Source organism: Spinacia oleracea, chromosome 3 (assembly GCF_020520425.1).
Source record: "Spinacia oleracea cultivar Varoflay chromosome 3, BTI_SOV_V1, whole genome shotgun sequence".
Lineage (NCBI taxonomy): Eukaryota > Viridiplantae > Streptophyta > Magnoliopsida > Caryophyllales > Amaranthaceae > Spinacia > Spinacia oleracea.
The window spans coordinates 5,843,510-5,862,676 of record NC_079489.1 but is presented as its reverse complement, the minus strand read 5'-3'; the positions used below and the strand labels follow the sequence as shown (position 1 = coordinate 5,862,676).

At 34.8% G+C, this 19,167-nt stretch overlaps 2 protein-coding genes across 2 annotated transcripts; one reads left to right on the top strand and one right to left on the bottom strand.

Annotated features, from left to right (window-relative positions):
• Positions 1 to 4,329: 4,329 nt before the first annotated feature.
• On the top strand, positions 4,330 to 10,643 carry LOC110783123 (PP2A regulatory subunit TAP46). Its single transcript, XM_021987426.2, has 9 exons — positions 4,330 to 4,575; positions 4,670 to 4,792; positions 6,633 to 6,719; positions 7,172 to 7,276; positions 7,419 to 7,580; positions 8,961 to 8,996; positions 9,106 to 9,177; positions 9,504 to 9,784; positions 10,026 to 10,643. The coding sequence occupies exons 1-9, from the start codon at positions 4,480 to 4,482 to the stop codon at positions 10,279 to 10,281; spliced, it is 1,218 nt and encodes a 405-aa protein (XP_021843118.1). The 5' UTR covers positions 4,330 to 4,479; the 3' UTR covers positions 10,282 to 10,643.
• Positions 10,644 to 13,735: 3,092 nt separating this feature from the next.
• On the bottom strand, positions 13,736 to 15,682 carry LOC110783122 (phytolongin Phyl2.2). Its single transcript, XM_021987425.2, has one exon. The coding sequence runs from the start codon at positions 15,084 to 15,086 to the stop codon at positions 14,259 to 14,261; it is 828 nt and encodes a 275-aa protein (XP_021843117.1). The 5' UTR covers positions 15,087 to 15,682; the 3' UTR covers positions 13,736 to 14,258.
• Positions 15,683 to 19,167: the final 3,485 nt, after the last annotated feature.

The following is a 19,167-nucleotide window of genomic DNA, read 5'->3' as shown; positions in this document are numbered from 1 at the left end:
ATGTATATCTCTCTCTCTATGTATAATCACTAGAACTGTCACGTTAAACATGGGATCTATCAAATCAGGGGCGTTGCAAAGGAAATGGGGGCCCTGTGCGAACTCATAAAATTGGGGCCCTTTTCGAAAATTAAAAGGAAATTTTGATTTAAAAATTCAACGTTTAACCGATTTTCTTAAAACAATCTCGGGTCTAGATTAACGGGAATAATCTTAATCGTAAGGGCTGGTGTCTCTTTAATTAAATAGACCTTATCGGTTGGCTGAAAAGGCGTGTGCTTTGTTTTAAATACATACGTACCAAGTCAACATAAAAAAAATAGTCCAATATATATATTCATCATGTGTAACTATTTGACTAGAAAGTACTCCCTCCGTCCCGAAATATTTGCACCACTTTCCTTATAAAGCCGTCCCGGATTACTTGCACCGTTTCTATGAATGGTAAAATTTTATTAATATTATATCAACTACTTCTTTCACATGTTACTTTGTGGTCAAATGCACCATTCCCCCTACCCCTTTAGCCCCTTTAAAAAGCTGACACATATCCCTATCTATATTAAAAAATATTCCACTATCAACTACCATCTAATTAAATAATACGTCAATTACTTTGTATAAAACTCTGTGCCGATCAAACCGGTTCAAGTATTCCGGAACAGAGGAAGTATAGAATTTGGTATGATCATATTGTACGTAACATGTTATTTTGGATTTTCTACTCGCTGGGTAAAAACACACGGAGTACTACTAAGTACGGAGTATAAGTTTTGTAATATAAGCACGAGATGCAAGAATAACACGAAGTATTACAAAGTCAAAGTAAAACTAAACATTAAAATCAAAACTTTCACAAAAAAGACTTAAACTTTAAACATTAAACATTAAGATCTAGTGCACGCACGAATTATAATAATTTATTTTACAAAATATTTAACCGAATATCCCCAAACAACTGCATAATTATAAATTTGTTTAAACATACTCATTTAAGAATATGCATATTATATATGTGTAATATGCTAATTTGACCAACATGACATATCGAGTTAATATATTTTTCATTATTAATGTACGGATTTGAATAAAATATTACCAAAAAGTATTTAGCAAAATTAAACTAATATTTTTTTTCCATACATAAATACGTAGTACTCCCTCCATTCCTTTTTGTTGTTCCCATTTCCTTTTTTGGCATTTCTTTTTGTTGTTCCCCTACTGAATCTTTACTATTTTTGGCCATAGATTTTTTACCAATTTACCCTAAGATTCTCCACTATTTACCAAAAAACCCTAAGATTCTACCCTTTTTCCAACCTAAATTTCACCACTTTCATTATTTTATTCATTCCCTCCCCCCAACTTACCCGTCCCTATCTTCATCTCTCTCTTCTTTTCATTATGTTATTCGGACCTCTCTCCTCCTTCCCCTCTCTCTCCTCCTTCCTCTCTCACTTTTCTCTCTCTATTTCTCTCAAGAACACTAAGATGTTCTTCATTTTCCATCTTTCTCTCACATTTCTTTCAAGAACACTGAAATTCTAGATCGCCGCCACCACCACCACACCTCCGCCACTGCCACCACCTTCCAGAAAAAGTTGTAGAATACGTAGTATGGCTTTAGATGGTGAAATTCGACTATGAAAACTCTAGATCTAGAGTTTTCATGGTCGAATTTGACCTCTAAATCCTCAAAATCGTGACATTGAGATAAAGTGAGTATTAATTTATTTTTGTGCGTTTTTTTGTCGAACTTTTTGGGTGATTTTTGTCGAAAATTTGGGTTGATTTTGGTTGTTATTTTGGCTGAATTTTTGGGTTAAATTTGGTCAAATTTGGTGGTTGATTTTGGGTATAATTTTCTCGAATTTCAAGGTTTAATTTTCTGTTTTTTTGGTCGAATTTCTGGGTTTAATTATCTCGAATTTGGTCGAATTTTTGGGTATAATTTTGCTCGATTTCTGGGTATAATTTTGGGTGAATTTTGTTGAAATTTTCGGTTGAATTTTGGTTGAATTTTTGGGTTGAATTTTCTCAATTTTCTGGGTTTGATTTTGGGTTAATTATGGTTGATTTTCTCGATTTTCTGGGTTTAATTTTGGGTTGTTTTTCTCGAATTTTTGGGTTGAATTTTCTCGAATTTCTGGGTTCATTTTGTACGGATCTTGCTTAAGAAATGAAGATTAGTTGTTTTTCTCGAATTTTCTCGATTTTTTGGGTTCATTTTGTCGAATATCCTGGGTTTTTTGGTCGAATTTTCTTGATTGTTTGTTTGTCGATTTCTTGATTGTTGATTTCTTTTTCTTGATTTGGTTGAATTCTTGATTGTTGGTCGAATATTCTGGTTTGATTTTTCTTGATTTTTTGTTCGAATTTTTGTTGTTATTTGGGTTTTTCTTGATTTTTTGCTCGAAATCCTCACCCAGATTTTTTGTTGTTGATTTTTGATTTCAAAACTGGGTGATTTTTTTGATATCAAATCTGTTTGTTTTTTGATTTTTTGATTTCCCCATTTTATCTTATTTATTTAATATTTTCTCTCTCCTTACTTTATTTTAAATATATAATCTCTTACACACAATCATTATTCTTACACCCAATCATTACTCATATCCCAATACAACTCAAGATTCCAGTTTTCTTAAAAACCCCCCAACATTCCTTATGGGAACAACAAAAAGGAATGGAGGGAGTAGTTTATAAAAACGATAAAGAATAAAAATAAAATAAAAAAGATATATTTTTTTAGGAAAGTGGTTTTTTGCGGGAAAAATTTACACCAGGAAATGACATGTGTCATTCTTGGTGTCTGTTTTAGTATAAAATAATAGATATATAGATAGATTAATGAGGAGAAATAAAAAGAGAAGAGAGAGAAAAACGAGTGGAAGGGAACACAAATTCTTATTTACATGGGGTGTACGATAAATATTGTACACCAAAGTTAAAGTTAACGAAAAATGCTTAAAAGTTACCTTTATATACGTAAAAGTTATCTATTTTTTAGTGATAAAATTTTTCATTTTAATAAAAAATATTTCTTCAAAATCAATAATAATGGATATAATTTATCATTTAGCCATTTAAAATGTTCATTTATCAATATTTTTTTAATAATATAAAAGTCGAAGAAAATTAGGAAAAAGTTAGAGAAAAGTGGGCAAAAATTATGTTGGTGTACAATAAATTTATTGTACACCTAGTGCATGCAAGACCTTTTGGGAAAGGAAATAGGTGGAAAATCAAGTTTCTGATTTTAGTTAAAAGAAAAACCATGTGTACGGTTGTCGTTGTCTCACTTTTATTAAAAACAAAGTTTCGCGGTATTCGAACTCTTGAATTATGCAATGCGGGACATATTCATTACCATTGCTCCAACAACAACCCATTTGTAACTATTGTTTCTTAAATAGTACTTCACGAAGTACTCCCTCCATTTCTTTTTGATGTATCCATTTGGAATCTGGTGTGGTTTTTAAGAAAATTGGAATATTGGTTTGTATGGGTATAAGTGTAATAATTGGGTGTAAGAGAAATGATTGGGTGTAAGAGATTATAATAAATAAAGGAGTGAGAAAATAATAAAGAAATAAGGTAAGAGAGAGGAGTGGTAATGATGGGTGATAAAGGAGGTGAGAGAGTGAGTATATGGGGAAGGGAAAAGAATTAAATATTATGGGTGGGGAAAATTAGGTGGGAATATGGGTAGAATCTTTAGGTATTTTGATAATTAGATAGAAATGTAAGGGTATTTTAGGATAAAATGTACGTCCAAAAATAGAATAGATTCTAAATGGATACAACAATATGAAATGCTTAAAATAGAAACGGATACAACAAAAAGAAACGGAGGGAGTACTATTTTCTTTGGGGGGTGCGGTCACCCCGCTCGCACCCCCAAGTGCCGCCCCTGTATCAAATGAAAAGTTAATATCTTACAATCGTAGCCAACCATTATATAAGATCTTTATTGCACATAAATATATATATAACTTGGTTACTTGGTACATTGAAGCGTATATACACTAAACTTTTACATAATGCATACCATATATATACCATAGTTAAAGTAGTAACCTGAGACATTTCCCGGACACCAAACACTAATTCTAAATGTAAAAGTCGGTGAATAGAATTTCTTTTACTTGTAGCCTTGTAGGAGTACATTATTCAACTTTGAGTCTTTGACTCTTTGACCATATGGTATCTCGTATTTGGAGTTTGGAGTTTGGACTAGACCAAAACCTCATCATCCAGGCCCACAATGAATTATCAATAGAGAACATATTCTTATCATACGGCATGATGTACACGATTCTAGCCCTTTCCACCATTTTGCTACTCCGTACTTCAAAATTCCAGTTCCTTTTCTCCAGAACTTCATCCCCAATTACCTAACCAAATCACCGGGAAAAAAACCTAATTTGTTTAATCTCGGCCTAATCTTCGCGCGCTTTCTCTCTCCTGAATTGGAAAATGGGGGATTCGAAGATTTCAGAGATGACGTTACCTTCTCTCTTTGATCAAGCTCGTAAGATTCACCAATTGGCCTCTGATTCATCCATTGATCAGGTATGTTTGATTCGAAAATCGCTGCCATTTTTATGGAAAACCCTAGTTATGTTGTTAATTGAGACATTTGATTGATGTTAGGGTTAATTTGCAGGAGAGTATACGAAAGGGGTGTGAAATGTTGGAGAAGTGCGAGGAAATGATTAGCAGATTGGGGCTGTTTTCGACTAATGAAACTAAAGAGGATATTAGCACTGCTAATCTAAAGTATATTATGGTAATTCTCACTTAATTTTTTAATTAATTAGTTTGGCATTTCATCTTGCTGTTTGATTTTGGTGATTTAGCTAGCTCATTTGATGTAGGAGGGGTAAAGTTTAGATATTTATACAATGATTCGGTTTATATTTACATTGTTATCAGTTTGAGTACTAGTTTTACCAAATTTAGAAATTGGATCAAAAATCTTATAGAGAACTTTTAATGTTGTGTGGTTCTGTGTCCTTAAAAGACCAGGTGTAGGATGAATTAGTATTACTTTGTATGCAATAGTTCCGAAAATTTTAACATATCGTTAATTTGAGGTTGATTATGTAATGTGCATATTGAAATCTTGAATTAGAAGATGATTTTTACATATTAGGTCTAGTTAGTGGAAGTGGCATTCCTTTTTCGCTCGTGTTTTTATTGTAATGGTGAGCCTGGTTACAAAGTTTGTAGGATAAGTGTAGTGGTACATCTAGAACTTCGAAGTTAATTGTGCTCATTTGATGGTATCCTAAACATTTGTCCATGATCCACATGTTATGCCAACATACAAATTGCATCACAATAAAGCTGTGTAGTATTACAAAGTATCTCTTGCCTACCCTCTACACAATGTAGATTCGCCAAGGAATTTCTGGATGAGTGATCGAAATGCACGGTTTCTAAAATTATCAGTTAATTGCTAGGCAGATTGAGTGATTGCGTTAGAAGTCAGTTGTTTGTTGAAGGATGGTGCTAGTTAGTTAATGATTAAAGTGACATTCTTTTTTTTGTCCTGTTTTAATCTTTTTGTAGTAGTACATTAGTACTGTATTCCTGTGGTGGCGATATACGAGTTTTTGAAGGAATCTCTTATTGGTCGTACTCCTCGTCAGCTCCATGTAGATCACACTACTTTGTTTCAGCCACTTTACATTTGTTGCCATGTTTCTTAGAATAGGAAGTCTGTAACATTTACTCTACGCTATTCAATACTATTACTCAATTGAAATGTGTTATCTGGAGTTGATGGCATACATTGTAGAGTTGATAGAGTGGTACTATTGGTGCGTATCTGTATGTACATTAGTTTTTCCTATTGAAGTGGTCATCAGTAAGTAGGTAGAGGTAAATTGGTCCTCTAAGATGGTCATTTTACAAGTGTTATTTGCATTATGTCTACTGATTACCGTTGTTGTAACTTGTAAGTATTATATACACAGGTCTGATATACTTCGTATCTCTGTTTTTGATGGAAGATCATATAGACATATAGTCGGAGACTCACAGGTGACGAAACTGGGCATCTGGGTGGGTTTCAGTTCCGGGTGATGAGTAACTAAGCTAGGTTGTAGTTCAGCCTGGTTTATCTTCGGCCGAGGTCATGTTCAGATTTATTTCCCACTAGTTGATTCTGATAAATCAATTAGTCATATTGAGTTTTGTGTTGGATCTAAATCAGGTCATGTTTGTTAGGGTTTGGGTCGAGTAATTCAGTTCTGGTATTTGGTATGTTTAAAATTCTGCTTCTCTGTAAGAATAGAACTTCTGTGCTACAATAAGCAAACAGTAAACCATAGTGAATACTTTATGCAACGAGTAATCAACTTGTTAACATATCTGGAATCTGGATATATTATTCGGATAAGTGAAATTTGGTTGCTGTTTTACCTGTTTGTTTTTTCTTGTGTATTCTGCATTGGTGTGTGTTGCTACTGACCCACTGAATTGCTTCGAGGCACATGTTTTCTGTTGAACTTGTTCCAGAGACCGGAGAATCATAAATGTGGATAAACAACTGAGTTACTGCTTTCTCCTGTAGTTGTTGACTAGTTGATAATTGACATGTCTAAGTCATTCGACTTTTACAGGTTCCATACTACTTAGGAGAGCTGACCGAAAAAGTTTCACAGGAAGATAGGGTACCGTTACTCAAAGCTTCACAAGCAAAGCTGAAGGTAACTTTTTTCCCCCCACTATGAGAAGTAAATTACTTGCTTAATACTACGTTTTGAATTGAAATTAGATATGTTCCAATTCGGTTATTTCAAAAGAAGGTTGTTTATTTTGTGTTTATGGGTACTTTAAAAGGTTATAATTAACCAAAAACGGGTGAAGAAGGGGTTATGTTGCAACTTAAGTATATTTTCCTTTCCTTTTTTTTCTTCAAATGGGAGTATATCATTGTTCATGCAATAATGGATCGAGTACCAAAATGGGTCATACATTTTAATACACATGATTACTCTTTTTCCCATTAGAAACCTTAATTTGAAGTTATTCTTCAGTAAAAACTAATAACCTATAAAATATATTTGTTCCCCTAAAGTAGTCTCATTGTTTTTAAACTTTATCTGTTCAAAGTCATGATTTATTCACCATAGTCTTAATTTAATTGTTCTCCTTTTAGGAATTTGTTTCATTTTGTGAAGCCATGGAGCTCGTACCTGAAGAAGAGTTGGAATCTTCTGGGCAAGGTGGCTCTAATACCTTTGCTGATAAAAGGGCCAGAAAGGTTGGTCTTAGTGGTACCATTTAGAATATTTGCTTTGACTATTATTACCCTTGACATTTTGATCCATGGTTTCTGCACAAAATCCATTTCCGATGCTTTGTGAATTTTGTGATTGATGTTTTCCTTTATGTGATCCTTCTAGATTGCTCGGTTCAAACGACAAAAGGCTGCAGAGTCAAAGCTACTAGAGATCAAAGAGCGTAGGGAACGGCGTGGACGTTCAACAAGAGCTGCTGCATTATCTACACCAGTTGAGGCAGGAGAGGAAGATGTGTTGGATGATGATGGAGAGGAAGAGAGAGAGGTTAGTTTTTCTTCATTCATTCTATATTCTGCTCTCTGCACTACCAAAAGACTCATCATCTTAAGTTCCTGTGGCTAAGAGGGGGAGGGGGGGGGGGGGTGTGAGAGGGGTTAGAGATTGTGTGTGGGTTCAGATGATTAAATCTATGAATACTTATCTCTGAATTGTACAATGAAGGATTTATGGCTGGATACATGAGGTTAGGTTCTGTAGCATCTCTACGCTTGTCTGTTGTGCTGAGTATTTTGATAATAATGTCTCTGAGGCTAATTTCTGAAGTTACTAGGCAATTGGTCTGTCATGTCAAGGATATACTATCCATGCATTTAATCCAGCTGATTATTTCCTCTCGTTCTTCCTTATATTTTCTTTTTTTTGGGGGGTTGAATATTTAAGGAAGGGCATATTGCATGGCTGGTATTCTGGTAACTAGTAAGGCCGTTTCAAAGGCATGTTGTTGGAGATCCTAAGAGGCTAGGAAAGCTTGGGCCTTGCTTCTTCAATAAAAGTCTTCCTATTGTGGGAATGTGGGGTTGAAAGTCCTTTGGGGCGTTATTGTTTTGATATGCCGTACTCCCTCCATTTCAACAAATGAGACACCTACACTTTTCTAGATTGAACTTTGGTTATCGTCAATCTTTTTTTTGGCGGGAAATGCTTGCTTCATTAAACTTCAAAAGGAACCGACTTGTCCGCAAGGACAAGGGGAATAATCTCCAAAAGACATTCCTCCATCCAAACCCTCACTTCTTGAAGAGAAAGAGAGAGAGAGAGTTTGGTCATAGAATGTGCGACCATATTGCAAGTTCTACTAATAAAACCAAAGCTACAGAACAGAAAATTGCAAGCTAAAACATGAATATCAGCAACAAAAGTTTGGAGTACAGTCCTTCCTTCCTCGTGCCCACCAGCAGCTCCATTAGTCCTAGGCAGTCAGTTTCAACCTTCATACTCCGCAGTCTGGCATCGAATGTGTACTTCAGTTCAAAGAGTATTGCCTCCGCTTCAGCTTCGCTAACAGCGCAGGTGCTCGCTTATGACTCCCCTTGCACACATCATGAAATCTCCTACGATGTCCCACCATCCCTATTCCAACCTCTCCTTCCTTGTCACAGCTGCATCCGTGTTCATTATTATCAATCAAAGTTATTACATTGTTAGATTTTTTAATTTTTTTTTAATATGTATTATATGCACCTTTAATTTAATCTAGATATCTTATATGCAAATCGATGTGTTGACTTGAGCAAAATATGGAGTACTGCAAGTTTCACACCCAAAAGATCCTTTATTTTGTTCGTGAGAGCATTTAATGTTTGCCAATGGAATTGAGTTTATCTTGAAAGGTATCTTCTATTAATATAAGTTCTGTCATTGCAGGCATGGCTTACCACCATTTCTTTGGCAATTTGCAAGGTATCTGAACATAATTCGACTTGATATAATTGCAAAATAACACCTGTGTTGTGTTTTCTCTTTTATTTTATGGGTAGTCTTGTTCACTTGTTGCTTTACTTCTATGGAGGTCTTGGATTTGCTAGAAATGCTGAAGAAAGAGGAAGAAATGCTCTCTGCTGTGAAAGAGAGACAGATGCAGGTACTATTTCATGGAATTGATACCTCTGTTGTTAGTCAGCCTCTCTGTAATTTTGGAAATAGGTCTACGTGGATTTGCTTCCCGCCTTGTCCCACTTTAGGTGGGAGCTTTTTGAGAGGCATTTAGGTTATGATATGGTTGCAATTGAGAAACTTTTATTGTCAATGTACTGGTGATGTTCTTGCATGCAGAAAGTGCATACATTATATAGGTAGTTTATATAATCCATGGAGAAGCCACTGAATTTGCGTACAATAGCCACATTGTTCTGTTTTTTATGTCTGTTTTCATTGTCTATATTGTTAATCTTCTGCTTATCTTTGCAGGACGGGGGTAAGGAATTTACTGAGTCTGTTTTAGATGAACGGACAAGTAAGGTGGAAGCGTGGCATCGTGATTCTGCAGCCCGAGCTCCATACACAAAACCAGCACAGCCTATAACATGTGCTACCTTTGCTAAAGATGTCCTTGAAGGGAGAGCAAGTGTTTCACAGGGACATGAACACAAACACCAGCCTCTCTTATTTGGACCAGCTAGTCTCGTGGGCAGAAATCTTACAACTGAAAGAGAAAGAATGGCAGCTCAGGTTTTTCAACCTGGTCATAGGTACTCCATGACTCCATGAATATCAAAATAGCTTTAATTTGCAGAAACTTTTTGGTTGCGCTCCTATTGTTGCTTCTTTTGTGGGGTTTAATTTTCCCGTTTAATTGGGTTTGCGGGAGTAAAAAAGTTGGGCAAGCAATTATAAACCGGAACAATTTGTCCAGCTTATGAAATCAGCTCAATGCACCCTAACTTGTTGCAATGGTGTATTTATTTACGTGCAATAATTTTTGCTTCTCAGATTACCGACCATGAGTATAGAAGAAGCTGGTGAGACGGAGATGAACATGATGAATGAATGGCAGGAGAATACCAAAAAGTACATTGAGGAAGCGACTTCCTCATGGTACAGAGATCCTATTAAACCTGGTCCTCCAAAGGAGGATGAAGAAGAAGATGATGATGATGATGCAGTGGACAGAGCCAGAGCATTTGACGACTGGAAAGACGATAATCCTCGTGGTGCAGGAAACTCAAAGCTCACTCCTTGTGGTTAAACATATCAGAACATTTACCTTTCTATCCTTGAAGAGTACAATTATATAATCTTATTAGGAGGTTGCAGGTTGTGTAACAACAATAGGTGATATAGTATATCTTTTTATGGTTGTATTTGTAGATCATGGTTGTTTTCTTTTGTTCATGGTTATATGTGATGTCTTCCCAAACATTTGAGTTAGTATTAGTGCTCCAATTTTGATATTTTTCGGCGTAAATTAGCATGTAATTTTAGGTGAGTTGTGTGACATTTCACACTATGAGCCGTACTTTGAATCTTTGATAGCTGTACTTTGATTTTGTCTTGAAATTATACTAGTTTTTAAAAGAAATTCAGATGGGATCTGTTGAGACTTGAGAACATGCTATGTCGAATTGGTTGTTTTAATATTGCCTTCGTCGTGGTGGTTGATCAGTATAAGGGGCTTTTCATGCTGCCACGCGATAATATTCTTTATTCTTTATTCCTTGTTTAGTGCTGTTAACAATAATTACCTTTGATTTGCAAAATTTAGGATGGCTAAATTTACCATCCATAATCATGATTAAGGTTGAACTTTCTTAGCTTTGTTATCTTTCCATGTTCCGAAAAGGCACATAAAAAACACATGTTAAGAAATTCTGGTACCTATTGCTTTTGTATTTTAAAGTTAACAAGGACTCATCAGTCATCACTGTCATCAGTATCCTTAATTATTTTTGTTCCGTGAAAAGCAAAATGCAATCTGCAATATTGCAAGTACGGAAGAATTAAAACTTTGTCGTTTCGTTACGTAACGGTCGTTCTGTAATCTGTTTTGAGTTTGTCGTTCTATAAAAACCCGTTATGTAACAGTTTGATAAAAATCACGTCTTTCACCCTGTGTTGTCCGTTACGTAACGGTGACTCGCTGCGTAAGAGTTTTTTCACCTGTTACATCGTTCTTTTACACAAATTGGTCAAAAATATTTTTGTGATGAGTTATGTAGTTTATGAAACATGATATTTCGAGTGATTATTTGTTCACAAAATATAATACTTACTCATATTATAATAGATTTGGTTGTGTTGATATAATACTCTTTAGACTATGTGTGAAATATGTGGCTCGATTTAGACATGTTCCACCAAGTTTTTTCAGGGCTATAATTGGTCATAGCGATATTGAGGGAGCAACTGCGATGATTCAATTGGATGGGTCTTGGCATAAGCGCAACTGCAATGCAGGTATGGGGTGGGTGTGGGAGAATCAGCAAAGGACAAATGGAATGGTAATGGGTGGGTCTTCTTCAGGAACTATGGAGACCGCCTTTCAAGTTGAAGCAATGGCTTGCCTATTCGGTATGAAATGGGCGCGACAGGCAAGGATGAAAAATGTTACTGTTCTTACCGACTCTCAGCAACTGGTTCAATTGCTTATGGACGAAGATTTTCAGGAAATGCATATTAGGTGGACCTTAGAAGAAATCAAGATCGTAGGCAAGGATTTCTCCTGGTGTAGTGTTCATAAGTTGGAGCGACAACAAGTGAGTCAAGCTCATATTCTTGCAAATGAAGCTTCATGGAATTTAATTTGCTTTTCTATTTTTCGTAATTTTGTTTAGTTAGCTTAAGTCAAAAAAAAAAATTAAAAAAACAAAAAAATATACTCTTTAGACTTAAAATGTAATAATAAGGCTTTGACATGCTAATATGATTTTTTTTCAAAAAATTCACACCACGTCAGCCGCGATCCGTTCTAATCATCCGTTACAAGCAGTTTCCGCGACAACGTCACCTTTACCGCGAACGCGATCGCATCCACGTTTTTTTCTCTGGTACATAGTGATGAAAGATGAAGGTTTACTATACAACATGTCCTGATTCGAACTTCAGTGAAACGTACCATGACCCCGTACGTCATGCTCGTACAACATCAGTTGCAGGAATGTACTATACCGAAAAGCTGAATCTTTGGCAACATGCCCGAGTCATATCTCATGAAATGTACGTTCCTAAGAGCAGGATTATTGGAGAGGATACATATATCCTCTCTTCTACTCTCTCTCCTTTTCTCCTTTTGACACCTCACATTCTCTTTCTTCCACATCATTTTCCACTACCTCATTCCTCTTCCTTTTCCTATTTCTATTATTTTCCACACATCAAAGAGTATCCTCTCTATTTTTCTCTCTCTTGGTTTACATACCCCAACACATATTATCTTTTTTATTAAAACATTTAATTTAGGAATAATGATAATTTCAAGTGTTTAAGAAATAAATTAGCCTAATTAATTATTTTTCCATTACTATTGATAAAATAAATCGATTTGTAACCTTGACAATAACAAAATTGTTAATATAACATTAATAATAATTAAAAATATTACAATATAATGACAGTAATTAACTAACAATGACAAGAACAAACCATAACATTGACAAGAATAAAAACATTACTACTAGCTAACATTAATTAATGCAATACACTGACCGTAATTAAAAAAAAGTGACAGTAAATGAAAAACAATGACAGTGATAAACCCTAACGGTGACAATAATAATAAAAATTGCAGTTACTACTAATAATTCAAAGTAAAAATCTACTACTCAACTCATCTATCAGTTTCAGGTACATATGTATGCTTCAAGTTCATCATGAAAAAGATGAGATGTATGAAATTTGGTTAAAATTAGGTTCATTTTATAGAGAAAAAATATATATAATCGTTGGTATTTTTTTTACTTACAAATAAGTTACCGTTTTTTATTTATTATCGTTCTAAAATTATAACCGTATGCAAAATTGTTTAAAACTACTCAATTATTAAATGACACGTGGCTTAATATATCCTCTAGCTAACCCAAATATCCTCTCCATATGGAGGATATATTGCATTCCTCTCCGTATGGATTATCCTCTCTTCTATTTCTACATTAAAGAGGATCCTAATTTAGAGGAGAGAGAGTGTAAGAGAGGACATATATCCTCCCCATTGTTGATGCTCTAAAAGATTGTCCCATTCTATGCATGATACAGTTTGTGTAACCTAACATAAATCAATGAAAATCACAAACGATTGAATATTTGAATCTGCTGGTGGAAGACTAGATAGGTAGAAGCTGATACATGGACCATAAACAAAAAATGATTGCTCAACCCTAAAAACAAAATAATGCAAATACCAAACTCAAACCAAAACTTGCAATTGATTCATTGAATCAGAATTCAGAAATAAAAGAAGACTAGAAACATTGATTCAATTGAAGACAATAATCATCATATTCATCGAAAAACAGCCTGCACAAGTAACATTTTTGTTGATTTTCTTCCTATACATGGTTCGAAAGAATTACATAGAAACAAGACCATAAACAGAAAATGATTGCTCAACCCCAAAAGCAAAATAATGCAAATACCAAACTCAAACCAAAACTTGAAATTGATTCATTGAATCAGAAATTAAAAGAAGATTAGAAACATTGATTCAATTGAAGACAATAATCATCATATTCATTGAAAACAGCCTGCACAAGTAACATTTTTGTTGATTTTCTTCCTATACACGGTTCGAAAGAATTACATAGAAACAAGATCATTCAATCAAGGGGATGTACAACCAAAGCTAATAATCAATCAGTCTTAACCAGGAGTACAAAGTAAGGGATTACGAAAAAGATAAACCCCAAAACACCATAGTTAAGACCGAAAAACAGCTCAAAAACACGAAAGTATCCCCTTGTTGATGATTGTGTACACATTACACAAAAGTAACTCCTACTCTTTGGATGTAAAACTGAATAAAACTCGATGGTACGAGAACGAGATCAAATGTATAACACTACTAATTCATAGTCTTCAACATCAAATCCACAAAATCCAAGATCAAAGAAATTGACCTTGAATTTCAAAAAGATCATCCAAGATCAAAGAAATTGACCTTGAATTTCAAAAGATCATCCAAGATGAACAAGTTTAGCCCGAATTAGGATACCGGGAATTTGATGGGTAATACTACCCTTCAATGCATTGAAATCCTCGGCAAACAAACAACCAAATCCCAAACAAAATCAAACAAACAGCCAAATCCAACACCAACACAATCCAAACATGTCTTCTCCATATTTTCTTAGCTTTGTGTCTTCCAACACCAATACTAACACCACCATCCATCAAAAAATTACCATTTGGGTGATTAATTTCCCTACTTTTACCCTCACCACCATCAAAATTACCCTCATTTAACAAATCAACCTTATCTTCAACCAAAGGCATCCTACTAGTTGTCCTCTCCTCATACAACTTACTTTTCTTGAACCCTTTGCCAATTTTGGAAGCAGATAGAAATGACACAGACAAAATCTTCTTGTTCTTATTCGGAACCAAATTCGCGGTGTTTTTGCTATGATTAACACCATTTGGGACTACAGGTAATGCATCAAAATCATAACTTTTTGACATCAATTTGTGGAAAATGGGATGAAGCTCACCTTGGAAGCAAAAAGTTGAAAGCTTGTAATCTGATTTTCCATTGATTAGTTGATCAATAGTCCCTTTCAAACAACCCAAGAAACGAACTTGATCTGAATTTCTCAATTTGGAATCAAAAATCCCAAAATAAACAAACTCATCATTCACCAAAAAGGTGTAAGTTTGATTGTGGTAAGAGTGAGAGAAAATGCTGTGATGGGGTGGCACTAATTCCAGACATTGTTGGGCGAGTTGTTGAAGGGTCGAGTCAGCTGAGTTGAACTCGGCAAGGATCGTTGTTGATGATGATGATTCAGATGAACGGTGATGAGCTACGCAGGCGTAGCGTACGAGATCTGGGTCTGAAATCATCGGATTATTTTATTCCTCAAAAATCCAAAAACCCCAGATCAAATTTTTGGGTTAAATCGATCAAAAAATTGAAACCCCACCAAGAAAATCAGGGGAATTTTAATGGGTAATCGATCAAAAACCAAACCCACAAAAAAAATCAGCTAAATTGACGTGGGTAATCAATGGAAATACAGAAAACCCAGAAAATTATCTCCAAAAATTAGGTGGGAAATTGATAAAGGTGATGAATTGATGAATATTTGATAACATTTGAGATCAATTTGAATAAGTTTCTCTATCTTTTCCAGAATGATGATCTTGTGATTGAAGAGAGAGAGAGAAAGAATGGGGGTGTTGGGAAGGAGGCAGAAATCTAGGGTTTGGGATGAAAGAAAAGGAATTGAATTGTTTTTTTACAGCGAAAGCAGAGGAGGATCCATCAAAGGTGGAGGTGGAGGTGGGATGGATAATTGGGTGTTTTTTGACAATATTGGCCTTAGCGGGAGATTACAAATAATGATTCATCAAACATGGGACATGATGCCTGTCTTAAATCTTCCCCCCCTTTATGAGATTGGAACTTGGAAGATTCCAATTTTTACAGGCAAATGCTAGGTATCACACTATCACTATGGTTCAGATTTAGTTCATTCATCGTTATCATTACCCCATTGCTTCAAAGAGGCTCTCGCAAGAAGCAGGGTAAGAGGGGGTCGGGTGTACGTAACCTTATCCCTGCAATAAATTGGACGTACCTTGAGGTGTGAGCGTTGTCGGCTTATTTATAGTATTTGTGTAATAAATATGTTCATAGGTCATTTATTACTGTTTGGGCCTTGGGCCTTGCTGGTGGATGAATAGCGGCTTATTTATAGTATTTGTGCAATTGCTAACTGCTGTACCCGGGTACAGCCAGCTCTGGCTGTACCCCAAAAACGACGCGCTCATATTGTTTGTTCATTCTTGTCGACTGTTTGTTCTTTTTTATTGTACTGTTTGTTCATTCTTGTTGTACTGTTTGTTCTTTTTTGTTGTACTATTTGTTCTTTCTTGTTGTTTTTTAAATTCATCATCAAATTTTCATAATTGTTGTATTTTTTGTTCTTTCTTCTGGAATTTTATGTTCTTTTTTATATTGTTTGTTCTTTCTTGTTTATTTGTTTGTTTATAATAATCATATGGTTAATGTTCATAATTAAACTCTTCATTCATCTTTTATTCTTTCTTTTTGTATTGTTTGTTCTTTCTTGTTGTACTATTTGTTCTTTCTTGTTGTTTTTTAAATTCATTCATCAAACTTATTGTTGTATTGTTTGTTCTTTCGTGTTGGCTTTAAAATTCATCATAAAATTGTTCATAATTGTTATATTGTTTGTTCTTTTTTTTCTTGAATTTTATGTTCTTTTTTATATTGTTTGTTCTTTTTTGTTGAATTATTTGTTCTTTCTTGTTTATTTGTTTGTTCATGATAATTATCTGCTTTATTATTTGTTCTTTCTTGTTGTATTGTTTTTTCTTTCATGTTGGCTTTAAAATTCATCATAAAATTGTTCCTAATTGTTGTATTGTTTGTTCTTTTTTCTGGAATTTTATGTTCTTTTTTATATTGTTTGTTCTTTTTTGTTGAATTATTTGTTCTTTCTTGTCTATTTGTTTGTTCACAATAAATATATGGTTAATGTTCATAATGAAATTGTTCACTTCATTGGTCTTTTATGTTTTTACAAGCGCCTATATTGTTTATTTCCAAATAAATAAATAAATATTCATTTCCAAAATAGAAAATATTCATTCCAAATAAATAAATAAATGTTCATTTCCGAAATAGTAAATGTTCATTTTTGTAGTTTATTTCCAAATAAATAAATAAATGTTCATTTCCAAAATAGTAAATGTTCATTCCAAATAAATAAATAAATGTTCATTTCCGAAATAGTAAATGTTCATTTTTGTACCAGTATATTAATGTTCATTTTAAACAACACAAAACGACATCGTTTTGGATGGGGGTACAGCCAGCTTTGGCTGTACCCGGGTATAGCCAAAAATTTGCGGTATTTGTGTAATAAATATGTTCATAGGTCATTTATTACTGTTTGGGCCTTGGGCCTTGCTGGTAGATGAATAGCGGCTTATTTATAGTATTTGTGTACTCCCTCCGTCCCGGAATACTCGACCCAGTTTGACCGGCACAGAGTTTAAGGGACTTGAATTGACTTATTTAATTTAATAGGTAGTAGTTGATAGTGGGTATTATTTTAATGTAGTTAGTGGGAGGTGGGTTAAGAGGTGGGGTTGGGGGAGAGTAGGGGTTGAATTTTTAATTATTTTTTGTATGGAGTAGGGGGTAGGTGGGTTAATAGGGGTGGAGTGAGAAATAATATAATATTGTTAGAATATTTCCATTTTTAGAAACAGGTCAAGTATTAAGGGACGGCCCGATAAGGAAAACAGGTCAAGTATTCCGGGACGGAGGGAGTAATAAATATGTTCATAGGTCATTTATTACTGTTTGGGCCTTGGGCCTTGCTGGTGGATGAATAGCCAAGTAGGGTTTGATGTTGTTGTATTAAGCCATTGGGCTTTGGACTGTTGACCCAATTGATGTCCAATTGGGAGCCCAAACAACATGGCCCCCCAGACTCGGTCCTTCTAGAATTAAATGGGTGGGTTGCCAAGTAACAGAAGTCCAAAAGTTCCCTCTTTTTTTTTTCAAAAAGGAACATTTGAGTCCGTGCATCAGTGGGTCAGGTGTCCAGGAAACTCTTCGGATGTGTCTTTGATCGTGTGAATTGGAATAAAGTGGAAGTTGGGCGGTTTTTTGAATAATGGCCTATAAATACCAGACTTGATTCACCGTTTCAAACTTTATTCGCTAAAAATCCTTCAAAGTTTCCATATAGAATTCCAGTGGTTTCCTTGCGAGCTTCCTCCCCCAAACGCTCTTTAGCTTTGACTTCGGGAGAAGCTTCCCTCAGTCTCTCCAAAGAGACCCTATTTTCTTCTCCCTCACCGGAAGAAGTATGACTCCGGTAGATGACCGCTCTCTTGCTTAAAGCTTCGTCAAAACTAGATTCTATGCACTCCTTATATATAATACGTGACTTGTTTAAATGTATACTTAGTAGTTAGTACGAGTTATTAATTTAGTAAATCACTATGCATAATAGCATAGAGAAGAAATTATGAAAGAATAATTATCCTATCTATTGGCAATTTTTCAGTATTCTTATTTTAATCCCAGCGGTAGTTTAATATAAAATAAGGAGTGTTTGGCGGTTGCGGATAACATTTTAATTTACTCAAAAAGATACTTGCAAAACCTGTAAGAGTTTGGTAATGTAGCGGTTTAGGTTGCGGTCGGTTTACTCTTCTCAAACGTTACAAAATTAGTTGGCGGTTAGCGGAAGAGGTAGCGGTTGATTAACTGTTCTCAAACGTTAAAAATAATTGTATTTGAAGGTAATGGGTAAAGTTTGATAAAATTATACTCTGTAGTAAAGTGTTAAACAATGTACGAAGTATATAGATTTAATTGTATTTTACAATCTCAATTGTTACTTTTACCGAACACACATACTAGTTATTCACTATATATAGCTAACTATTACCTGCTACCATTTAACGATACCGCTAGTTTTTCCAAACATAGCCTAGTCCATACGGAGTATTATTTTTATTTTTGTTACAAAGTAAGGAAAAAAACTTAGTAACCCCTCCACACGAGGGTGACTCCTAAATAATCACTGGTAACAATGACATTTAAACTCGGGATGGAACTAGGGATAATACACATGGGCTCAACAATAAAGTGACCTACATTAGCAATCCAATCCGCAGCTCTGTTAGCTTCTCTAAAAACGTGTTGAATATGAACATTGTGAATTCTTTGAAGGAGTGTCTTGATATCTTGAATAATGTTTTGCAGCCTTCAGGGGACTTTCCAAGTTCCTTTCAGAGCGTTGATGACTAGTAGGTTGTCACCCTCTATTTGAAGGTTCTGAATACCTAGCCGAATTGCTTCTTGAACACCCTTGTGAAGAGCCATTGCTTCTGCCATAAAAACTTGAGTATCTCCTAAATTAAAAGACTTTGCTAA